The 12,535-nt window shown below is 31.7% G+C and overlaps 1 protein-coding gene across 1 annotated transcript; it reads right to left on the minus strand.

The window, feature by feature from the left end:
- Window positions 1-925: 925 nt before the first annotated feature.
- Window positions 926-4,633, minus strand: LOC108201159 (protein NUCLEAR FUSION DEFECTIVE 4). Its single transcript, XM_017369461.2, has 3 exons — window positions 4,202-4,633; window positions 2,712-3,556; window positions 926-1,620 (listed from the first exon to the last, which is right to left on the minus strand). The coding sequence occupies exons 1-3, from the start codon at window positions 4,529-4,531 to the stop codon at window positions 1,152-1,154; spliced, it is 1,644 nt and encodes a 547-aa protein (XP_017224950.1). The 5' UTR covers window positions 4,532-4,633; the 3' UTR covers window positions 926-1,151.
- Window positions 4,634-12,535: the final 7,902 nt, after the last annotated feature.

A 12,535-nucleotide genomic window follows, 5' to 3' on the forward strand; every position in this document is an offset into this window, starting at 1 on the left:
GACCAGTTTGCTGTAAATTGTAATTCACAGACAAACTCAAGCTACCAACATTGTTCCAGTAAATTTATTAGAAGATTGTTGATAGCTGACATGCTAAAATAACGAGTAGAAACAAGATAGAATTTCTGAAAAGTTTCAGGCAGTTACAACTTACAACTGGATTTGTTGCACACAAAAACAAGCTATCCAAGTGAAAGCAGAATGATCATAAAATGGAACATCTGCAGTAAAAGTGATCACCTCGTAGACCAAATGGCGATTAATTAAGCCAAATTTCAATCAAACAGATGAAGAGAAGGAGAACCTTTGCTGAAAACAGTTCCGATATGCAGGTAGCTCCATTAAATATGTCAAAGTCAATACACTTACTAATAAGAAACTGTGACATTAAGGCAGTAGATGAGTGACAACAAGTTGTGTTGGCCCTGTTGGTTTTATTTGACATTTGGTTGCGGGTGTCTTTTACATCAAAGAGGTACTCCTTGAGCTTAAATCCCGAACAACCGGACCCTATGGAAGACTTGGACAGCTGCGCTTCGTGATCTTGGACATCATTGTATATTTCAGGAACTTCTGAGAGAAAAGAAGTTTTAGTAGTTTAAAGCGTTTATAGCTACCAGTCCTGTGTCAGTGCAGAACTTCACCATTTGTACCTAATCTGAATTGTTAGCCTGTCGATCTAAGCTGACAAAGGAGTATTGTTGTATGAATTCGGTTATAATAACTGAGAGGCGCTATTGCACAGACTCTCAGCTGTGAAATAAGTAGAGTCTACAGAGCATATTGTTTTTAATTATGATGATCTGCTGAGTATTTATTCATCTCCCATTGTTTATATTCTGAGGACCCGGGCTGAAATTGTGTGTGTTGGCATATGTGCATAATCAGCGGCAAAATGGACATTGTTCATACTGATCAGAGAAAATAGATCCAACTGTCTTTTTTACATTCATGATAAAACCCAAATAATGCTAGTACAAATACTGATAGAAGTGTAAGAGATCCATCAAATCCGAAATAATAAATAGTTGAACAACAAACAATAACTAAACAGCTAACGAAGCAAAAAAGGACATCATTGGAAAAATCTCCGATCAGTCCTGCATATGCTTGAATGTAGATTGTGGATGACTGGACACTCACGATGGCCACTAAGATAAGGTCACTGACTTCTTCCCCTTCTTGCTAGTATAAATCTTCGAATAGACACTTTTTGTTCTAAAAGTGAGTAAAACATCTAAACCAAATCCAATAACGCATGTTATGGCCATGACAATAAACACTAGCCTGTAACAGTGAGCCCCTATGCATGTGTTTCCGCCTCCAGCAGTAGGTGTAGCCTGTGAATCATACAAGAAACCAGCAAGCATTCCGGAGAACAGAAAAGAGCCAAGCGGAAGGTTGAGGATTAGGATATTGTAGATCAGACCATAGTACTTCAGCCCAAACAGCTCTGAAGCAGTAGGAACTGTGATAGCCAGGCGGACTCCGTAACATACTCCTACTACAATTGAGCCAACATAAAGAGAACCTGGCAAAGCCATAGCCATCAAAATGTATCCTACACACATTAAAATTTGAGAAGCTGCATTCCAGATAGGCCTTGGTGTTCCAGCTTTCCTGCAAATAGTAACAAGTAGTGGTTACAGGTTTGCTATCAGTGAACTAGTCAAAACAATTAATATAAAGCTATATGGCAATAAAAACTAACTACATCGATTGATTTCGGATCTTATGTGACAGGCATTACTTAAATGTTACTGGTCTTTAGACCATACCAATAAGCCTCTGGTCCATTTTTTCAATAATTCACCGTAGAAATGTGAAGTAGTGATCCCCTAGCACATGGCTCGTAAATCTCAGGAATGACTCACACTAAAGGCAACATTTACTTGTATAACCTAAAACTATTCATTTCACTGACCATTTCAGCACACTTAACTAGATATAAAGAACTTAACTAATTTCTTCAAAGAAACTAGTACTTAATTAATTAGGTGATCCTACCAACTACTTTGTAATGTATGGTACAAAATCTTCAGACTTAAAAAGCATGCTAAAGAATAGAACGATGAAATTGATGCACAACAAGGTGGTCCCTTCTCCCTTATCTCCATCAAGGCATCAAGTGGATCAAGCTTGCCCACATCATTGACCTCCGATGTACAAAGTGCAAAACAAAGACTATTCTTTTTTTAATTACAAAGACTATTTTTTAGTGGCATATTTTTGTTCCTCTCACCGACACATATATTCTATGGATGCCAATGAAAAGGGCATCTCTTGCTTTTGTTTTAGAGAAAATATCAAGGAAAGTAGGTCATTGACCTTTATTTCATACCTTTTTCTAGAAATAAAATTCGGAGTGGGATATTAGACAAGCACACTTTGTATCCTCAAGTGGTTCCAAGCACATTCTTAGAAAGTTCCTTGCTAAATTACAAATTAAACGATAGACAAATTGAAGTGCTTGCCTGCTAAGGAAAAGGTCGTCTAAACCAACTTCAGATATGAAGATTTTAGCAAAGCCTAAATCTTAATTGCTGCATGCATCATGTTTGTCTAAACATTAAACGTGTAAAGTAATTATGATAAAAAATTAACAATAGTAGCTCATACTTTTGTATGGTTAATTTTAAAGTCATGTTAAGGTAATTATGTAACTTTCAGCAGCTTCTAAAGAAGAAACCTTCGGGAGGGAGTTAACTTACTTGATGAAGTACTCTGAAACTGAACCAGAAAGAATCCGCCCGAAAAATCCCCAGATGCTAGTAAGCGAAACAAACATCGAGACATCAGCGTATCCAAGAGCCAGTCCCATCTGTCCCATGTTATTTATCACTGCCAAGCCAGTCCCTACTCCACACAAAAATGAAGAAAATAATATCCAGAAATCAACCGTCTTTAATGCCTCCATTATAGTGTGCTCTTCTCCAATCACTGGCTGGATTTTCTCAGTCTCCTCCTCCACAACCACCTCTGCCACAGTTGTCTCCGGCGTTCTCTCTACCTCTGCCTTCTCTTGCACTAAAAGCGGCTCAGTCACATTATTTTCAGTGTTTGAAATTGTTGAATCGTTAGACCGGATTGAATTTTGTAACATAAGGTACACGGGAACACATAAAGGTGAGGCTATAAGAATGAGAAGTATGATAGCAAATGCTTGGGATAACATGCTTCCATGTGGACCACTAACATCAAAAGCAAGCAGATAAAGAGCTATTATCACAGCAACAACATTGAAAATTCCAAAAAATTTCACTTCCTGTTTATCTTCTTTCGAAGTGGAAGATGGTGGAATTTCGCGAAGGAATAGAATGGCAGTCAAGCAGACAACAAAAGGAATAATTGCAAGCATTAGAACAAAAGTTGCAGGATCATCTGAGAATAATGAAGCACATAAATCTGTGAATATAGCTGTGCTTAATCCAACATAGCCTTTAAGAATTCCCGTAACTGGACCCCTCGTTTTCCTAAAGTTCCGAATACATGTAACCAGAATTGCAGTGTTCATCCAAGTTGTGCTGTTTCCTCCCATACACAGAAATACACACATCTGCAATCAATCAAGTAAATCAATTAACAACAAGAAGGAAAGGCTTTTAAAGCAAAATCTAATCTATTGGAGCTGCATATAAATCCCATATGCTGCTGTAATAAAGAATTCACCAGACAGATTTTACAGTAGATTTTTGTTTATTAAAGTAATGAAAACACATATGCAGGTCTAAGATCTAGCAAAAATAGAATGTCGTGCATCAAAAATTCTGTAGCTTAAACTACACTTTCTTCAACATCTAAAATTAGCTTATATGACAATCCATCTAAGAAACTCAGATATTATACAAACATGCAAGATTCACTATGTAGATATATATAAAACAAAATCATTATTCAAGTTTCATTCATAGTTGAATTCGAACGCACGATAAGTAACATTTTTTTAAAAAAAAATCGATAAATTAGTTTGTACTCGAGCCACGCGGATGCACATCCATAGTCCCTCATCTTAGAAAAATGTGAAGCATTATTATGGGATGACATGACATAACCAAGAAATTCCTTTAAAACCCCCATGTCAGAGTGCAGTATGGGAATATAAACAAATCAATAACTATTTTATACATGCAAAAGAAGCTCGGGTCTCGGTCCCTGATAATCGTATGTCATCGACACATTATAAGGAAAAAGAAGAACTTACCGCCCAATAAGGAAGAGGCAGAATGCGTCCACTAATGACAAGCCATTGAGCCCCATACCCAACAAGGCCCATAAGAGACCCAATGAGAAGCAACACTGGCGGTGACAGGCGGTCGGAGCCAAGTCCGGCGAGTATTCCAAACGCTTTTCCGACGTCTTTAGCAACGGAGAGATTGTTTAGCTCCAGCTGAGTTAATGACATGAGTGACTTGAGAGCGTCAGAGTAGTTGGAGAATGTGTAGTTGTTGCCTGAGATGGCTTGGACCCAAACGGCGGTAACGAAGCCTAGCCATTTTCCGGCGGGAGATGCCGGAGAATATTTAAAAGCCATCGGAAAATCAAGAAGTGTGTTGTGGTGGTTGTGTTAGTTAGGGTCTTAGGGAGGGAAGAAATTATGGTTCAAAAGGGGCGATTTGTGGGGATATTTATAATAGTGTCAATTTGTGGGCTGCGACAATAGTGGTTTTAACAACAAAATTGGTGGGCTAGCTAAGCCTGATGCCTTCCCTTTTCTCCTTTACTTTTACCGAGCAACGAGTGGGATGAGATCTTATTGACTTTACCATAATTTGCATACTTATTAAAATTAAATTATTCCCTTGACGACAACAAAAACATCTCCAAACATTGAAAACCGACATATTAAAAATAAAAAATTGAGTCAATCTCTCAAAAACTTCATACTCTGATCATATCCAGCTGTTGGTTATAATTGTAGCTAACTCATATGGCTAAATTTGTCGAGCCTCTCCAAATCTGTAAGAAATCTGTAGAAAAGATTGCACATCATTTATTACCATATTAAACTGATATATTCTATTTTAATAATCTATAATATTAATAACATACTATTTTTAAATTACAGTCGATCAATATAGTCAATACCATTGAAGCAAATTGTCTTACAGATTCAGCAGATTTTACATAATGTCTTACGGATCCAATTTAGTCAACACCGTTGTAGATGCTTAAACGCAGTTCGAGTTTTCAGTATTAAAAAAAAGTGAAAAGAAGTTTCAAGTTCTGATTTGATATTTATTAAGGTGGTTAGTTTTTATTTTTAATATATTGAAAAAGGTAGTTTTGAAACTTTCTTCAAACTGAAAAAAATAATTTTTATTTTTGATATTTTTAAAATCAGATCACAATTTGAAACTTTCTTTCAATAATTTCGACACTAAAAAAAATAGATAGATTTTTTTTTTGATATTTTGGAAAAAGGTAGTTCTGAAACTTGCTTCTAATATATCCAAAATTAAAAAAATTATTTTTTATTTATGATATTTTTCATCCAAAAATTTTGAAAATTTAGAAAAATAAAATAGAGCTGTCCGAGAGGCGCCATCCACACACTTCTCGCTTCGGCTTTGTACAAGTATATCGATAAGCTCGAGGCGGTTACCATCCCTAGTATCATGATTATGAGCCCTTGTGATGCGCACTTCAGGAGTCAGGACTGGTTCATTGTGTATGTGTATTTGTAGCAATTTTTTATTTTTTTTGCTAGGTAATGTATTTGTAGCAAGCTATTCATGATGTATACGAATTTGTAAATATTTTTATTCCGAGTTAGTACACTTAATTTTAAGTATATTCATTGTTTATTTTTTAAACTTTTTTTATAAAAAAATTCTAATATTTAATATGATAATAAATGATGTAAAATTTTACTTATAAATCTCCAGAAATCGATCAAATCATAACGATTATGAAATGATTGTCAATTTTTCTTTTACTAAAAGTAACAATCCATCAACTTTTTTCAGAGAGTAGTGCTATGTGCACATAATTGTGTACAAAAAATTTATACATACGTGTGGCAATTGATGTGGTGAGTTTCAATGGATTGTTGATGTAAACACATTGGTCTATTCTAATTAAAATCCACCACATATCATTATGTAGAAAATTTTGTACACAGTGATACATATACCAAGCATTTTCCTTTTTTACTTGATGCTACAAAGAGGTCCTAAAAAAATTGTGATCTAAATAAAATTTTGATTGAAGAATACGCTTGTGCAAATAAGTTAATAATAGCCCATGAGCACAACTAAAAAAGAGAGACGTACGAAATTGTACATCCTTTTATTTTAACATGAAAACTTTACAACCTGTCACACACAGGGACCCATAACTCTTTGTTTTGCGGTACCAATAGCACACACAGACAATTAACGATAGAGGCACACTTCGTTTTGGTTGTTGAGAAATTAGGTTCAGTATTACTTTAATGTTTGCTGCGAAATTGCGGTATTTGTCGATTACACCCGTCACTTTCTTCACTCACCTCTCAAGTTGCAGTTTGGTTTTTGGAAAATGTTAAATATTTAATAATATATATATATTAATGAAAATATTAACAATAAATAAAAATTGACCTCCTTCGTTCATATTAATTTTACCAATCAAATCATCTCATATGGACACGTCATTCATGTCATGTGGTTAAAATAAAATTTTAACAAAATAATTTAGGATATCTGATCGAACTCCTTTTTTCTTCCTCTTCTTTATATTAAAAAAAAGGAAAGTAATTAAGATTTCTAAGATCAGCTATGCTACATTATGTTAGAAAATTGTCTAGTCTCTTTCGCCCAAAAAAAAAATACTTTTTAGGGAAACAAATCTTTCAATTGTTAAATATTCTGATAACTATAATATTTGTTTACAAGTTACGCATGCCCCCATGCCTTGTTTTGTTCGTTTCAGGTTCAGTTCTTCCCTGGAGATATTGTTTTGCATGCCTGTTGCTTACCTAAGAAGTTAAGTATTTTTAACTAAACAAGTCAGGTATTGAAATAGTCACTGGTTTTCGGAAACTAATTTTAAAAAAATGTTACACATGTAATTTTGGTAAAATACCTTCAAAGAAAAATATTGTACATGAAAAGAGAATAATTATATATTTTCACAATTAAATTTAAAATCATCATCGCGTCACAAATATCCCACATGCATGTATTTTCATTGTATAAAAGTTTCCGAAAAGAATATCAGATTTCCTAAAAATATAACAGTCCGATTAATTAAACGAATATTTGTAAAAAATGCGTGTGCGGATTGTGACATAGGCAGGTTCTAAGTAGCGGCCAGGGGAACATGAAATCCAACAAGTTGATGAAAATGAAACATGGCTAGGAGTAGTAGTATATTTACCTTTGGGTTTCGCAGAGGGTGTTTCAAGTACGGCCTCATAATAGATCTCATGTTTATGCCCAATCTTATCATTTCTTCATCAGCACTTGTCCACCATTTTACTCCATAATATGTGGTCACGTTAATCCCCTTCAACTTTTGTTGTTAATATAATACACTACTTATGATTTATAAAGATAAATTAAAGTTATATTGTTTCCACTTTTATTAATATTAAGTACATGCTATCTCTATTGTTTAAGAGAAATTTTATGTTACTTAACACATATTATAATTTAATATTAAATTCGCCCTACTTTGGATGTTGACTGGGATTCGTTGACCGTCTATATCACATGTAGACCTGGCAATCGTGGCGTGTCGTGTACTTCCGTGTCGGGTACTTTCACGTTTCGTGTACTTGGAGGTGAAACCCGTACCCGACCCGTTTCGAATTCGTGTACCTAATCTCAAATCCGTACCCGTTTCGAAACGTGTCGTGTAGTTTTTGTGTAGTTTTCGTGTACATTTAATGTAAATATAATAATTAAATTTAATTAAAATATATTAAAAAAAATACATTTTTATGTATTATTTAATGAAATATATGCATTTTTATGTATTATATAGTGAAATATATATTAAATCTTTATATATGTATACAATTGTGTACAAAATTGTACATGTATATATATTATATATATATAAATATATATATTTTTACACGAACATATACTTATTTTTTTAAATATATATATATAGATATATATATATATCGTGTACTTTCGTGTATATAAAATGAAAACCCGGACCCGACACTAAATTCAACGTGTATTTTCGTGTTCGTGTACTTTCGTGTTCGTGTACCGAATATTGAAAACCAAACCCGAACTTTTCGTGTTGTGTTCGTGTCGTGTTTTCGTGTCGTGTGCCAAATTGCCAGGTCTAATCACATGCGTCCTTTTTTTTTTTCATAAAAGAATATCAACTTGGGCAAAATGAACAAATTGAAAACAGAAGACTAGTCAGTGATTATACCTTTATAAGTTTAGATATTAGGTTTTTAACACATATTTTTAAGTTTTTTATGGGAAAAAACCTTTTTCTGAATAATATATATAACTAAACTTTTAATTAACGAAAAATATCAATTAAGAATATTAATTTTTATCATCCGATTAATTAACAAAAAGATATGTGTAAAATATCAAAGTGTCTACGAAAAGACAGCGGAAATCCTACTTTACAAAGAAACTCATCAATTTATACTAGCTTATTTCGAGCATGGCCGATGATAGTGTCCAAATACGTATAGTTATTGACAAGTTTTAGCATCAAAAAGTGATTGTGATGTTAAAATAAAATTTTATATTATTGAAAAGAAACATCACAACAAGTCTAATCGCCTAATCGATTGGAATTAAGAAAATTGTGTTCATTTTGTCAACAACGAAGTAGATCACTTATTGCAAATTTGAGTCCAACTATCAATGAACTTAATTTGTTCATTTTGTTAAATTCGAAAATTGAAAGTATCCAAAACTAAAAGAAATCAATATAGGAGGGTAGAACTTGTTTTGATGATCAGCTCTAATATGATTACTAAAATTTTCTATTTGGCTTACGAAATCATCGTAAAATTTGATTCTGATTTTCCAAAACCTCAAAATTAGGGAGAATCCGACATATTTTCTTTTTAAAAAAGAGTTTAGATGCTCATGTAGAATTATGAAAGAATTAAGAAAAGAAAAGTACAGCTACAGATTTTAGGTTATTCAAGTACTGGGAGGTGGGAAAGGCAAAAATAATATACTACTCCCTCCACTTTTTTTTATTTTTCTCGTTTGATATGTTGGGATTATTTATAACATGAGATAAATTATTAATTTATGTCTAATTTATAAGACTAAATATAGTCGTGAGTGATATTGTTGAATTCGTATTCATGAATAATTTAATTCAATAAAATTTTTAAATTCGTTACTAATATAAAATTAAAAATATTAACAATAAAAAATGTGTGTTAGACAAACATGACAAAAATTAACGGAAAAAATTGAAGTAATGTACGAAAACCTAAATGAAATTATGTTGGAGGATAAAGGAGAGGAGATAGAAACAAGAAAAAGTGGAACCGCTTATCATAACAGTACGGTGCGCCCATTCTCATACAGCCTGTACTGACTTTGAGTTTTTTTCAAGTTGACAGCGATCATACACCAACTTACAGATCATCTGCAGATCGTAACATGTGCTTTAAATTACACGAAATCAAAACCCCAAAATATCTTTTTCCAAATTTATTTTAAACCGTTGATGCGAATTGTTTGTGGAGCCCTATCTTAAGTCCTATCCAACGAGCATATACCATACGTACGTAGTTTTCTTTTTGAAATGTCGCAATGCCTATACATTCTCTCAAAATAATAATTTTTTATAATATAAAACACTACTACATCCATTATATTCTCCCATTATCGTCATTTTATAATAATAAAAATACTATTACACCAACTACTTTCTTCTACCATCTCAAATCTATTATTAAAAAATATATGGATCCCACTACTTAACCACTTTCCATCTAATTTTAGTACTCCCTCCGTCCCAAAATACATGTCACTTTGACTTTTTGCACGTAATTTGATGTGCAAATAAAACATACTTCTATACATTATTTTTCAAAATTTCTTTTTCTGAATAAAAGTATAACATCCATATTTTTATTCAGAAAAAGAAAATCTGAAAAATAATATATAGACATATGTTTTATTTGCACCTCAAATTACGTGAAAAAAGTCAAAGTGACATGTATTGTGGGACGGAGGGAGTATTTTTTTACACTTTTTCTTGGTTTCTGTGTCCAATCTCAATGTATATAATTCATTGGGACGGAGGGAGTACTAGTGTATGAAAAGTGTACGGAACTTCCAACTTGAGCAACATACATACATGTTACAGTTTTTAACCACGCTGTTCAGTGTTAGCAATCTTGTGTAGATATGAAAATGTTCATGGAAAGATGACCAGAGAAGTCGATGTTAGCGGAGGAGTGTATATATTCCATTTTGTAGATTGTGGGACAAGTTGCATGTCCTTTCCTTTGTCATTCTCATATTCGTGGATCAGCCCACCAATTGGCAGTAATATCAGATTATCAATAGTCGGCTTGAAACGATCAGTCGATCATCATTCAATTATTATTGAAAAGAAATAAGAGCACATTTGAAGATGACGGGTTAGAACATCTTGGACCATGAGAAGAGCCTTAGCTAAAGTCTTAAAGGGTGAGTTTGAAATACCAAAATGAAAAATACACCTTAGCTAAAGTCTTAAAGGCTGAGTTTTGAAGTATCAAAATGAAAAATACAGTTAATCGTTTCAAAAAATTACGCTCTTTTTTTTTTTATAATTTTAGTTAACGGCACATTGAAGACTATATTTGTCGAATCTTAAATGTCACATTTGTAGTAAAACTACACATCATTTATTATTATATTAAATTATAATATACAATTTATATCAATATAAAAAAATTAATAACATACTTTTTTTAAATTATTGTCTACTAAGAGCAATTCTGACGAGGTTGATTATAACTGCGGACCAAGATCGAATGTTAAAAATTTAACAAGTTTGACGTAATGTGACAAATGTCTATTTAGTCAACAACTATATCCAATCTCATTGAGATGCTCTAAAGATAATTGGCTAAATGATAATAAATATGGATGTATTATTTTTAATTTTTATTATAATATATTAGTTCACCACAATATGCATTTAAACAATCTGAAAGTAAAAGTCACCCTAACTTTTACACTAATAATATTTAATTCTTAGTTTTCCTTCTATTAAAATTTTAACTAAAATGTTAACCACATACAAATTAATCAATATATTTTTTAGTATATAATTTACTTAATCAATTGATATAATTTACTCGCAATCAAAACCACCTCAATAACTAATTAATTCATCTTTGTTTTCATTAATTATATTTCTTTCTATATTAAACATTATTCAATAACGATGGATCCTCCGCTTTTTCTGTGAAATTATATGTTTTTAAATTTTTGATTAAAAAAATATTTTTATATGACAAAACAATATTTTTTAGAGAAAATTAATTCACTCATCACTGAACTATAGGGGTTTGGGTTTCTAAACTAAAATTCTTAACTTTTTGATATCTAAAATTTTAAAAAATCTGATTCAAGTGCAAAAGTCAATGTTTGTCGATGATAACGTGAAAATTCAAAATCAAAAATTTTTACACGTTAGTAAACTCAAAATCGAAAATTTTCATCACTCGTGTTTTTATAATCACTCACAACAAATATTAACATATCAAAATTTTATTTCAAATTGTGAAGATTTAATTTTTCACATTTTTAATTATTTTTTTTTCATTTTTTTAAATTTCACGTCAGCATCGACTAACGACCGTCAGACAAATTTTGACAGAAGACTTAGAGTCAGATTTTATGAAAGTTTAAATTTTAAAAAAAATGGATTTTCTAGTCTAGGAACCTCAAACATAGATGATTTATAATTCATGGATGAATTAATTAGTCTTCTCATATTTCATATATTAATTTAAGTTAATTTATACTCATATTTTAAAAAAAATGTTGATTAAAACTTAATTAAAAATTTATTACTTATGAATTTATCATAATTTTTATGGGATGACCCTAACCTAGACAATCAAGTATCCCATAATTTTAATTTAATAATGTATATAAATATAAATTTAGTTAAAAAATTAATACCACAACTAATTAATTGATTTTTTCTTCATTAATCATAATTTTGTCATATCAAAACATTATTTAATAAGAATCAATCATCAACCACATCCGCATTTTCCATGAAATTATATATTCTTTTAATCCTTGATTCAATTACATTTTTATTTCACTTGATAAATATTTATTATTTTAATTTAAATATATACTTATATTACTAATTGATATTTATTATTTTACTTTATCGCTAATCTAATATAGAGATAATTTATATTAGTAAAATTTTATCACATAATTTTGGTCATTCTTAAATTAGTTTTTCTTTTCTTTATTATGGGACGAATTAGTTAGTATATTTTAGGGATAGTCATGCATACATGGGCAAATGGGCTTTATTTCACCAGATCTAGCACCACAAGAAATTGGGCCAATTATTTAGCAACAAC

The sequence above is a fragment of the Daucus carota genome, chromosome 1, assembly GCF_001625215.2.
Source record: "Daucus carota subsp. sativus chromosome 1, DH1 v3.0, whole genome shotgun sequence".
Classification (NCBI taxonomy): domain Eukaryota; kingdom Viridiplantae; phylum Streptophyta; class Magnoliopsida; order Apiales; family Apiaceae; genus Daucus; species Daucus carota.

Excerpts from the sequence above, each read along its gene's own strand:
- LOC108201159 (XM_017369461.2), bottom strand. The coding sequence starts at position 4,531 with ATGGCTTTTAAATATTCTCCGGCATCTCCCGCCGGAAAATGGCTAGGC. Across the intron at positions 3,557-4,201 it reads TGCCTCTTCCTTATTGGGCG|ATGTGTGTATTTCTGTGTAT; the intron begins GTAAGTTCTTCT and ends GATTGATTGCAG. Across the intron at positions 1,621-2,711 it reads GTTTCAGAGTACTTCATCAA|GAAAGCTGGAACACCAAGGC; the intron begins GTAAGTTAACTC and ends TACTATTTGCAG.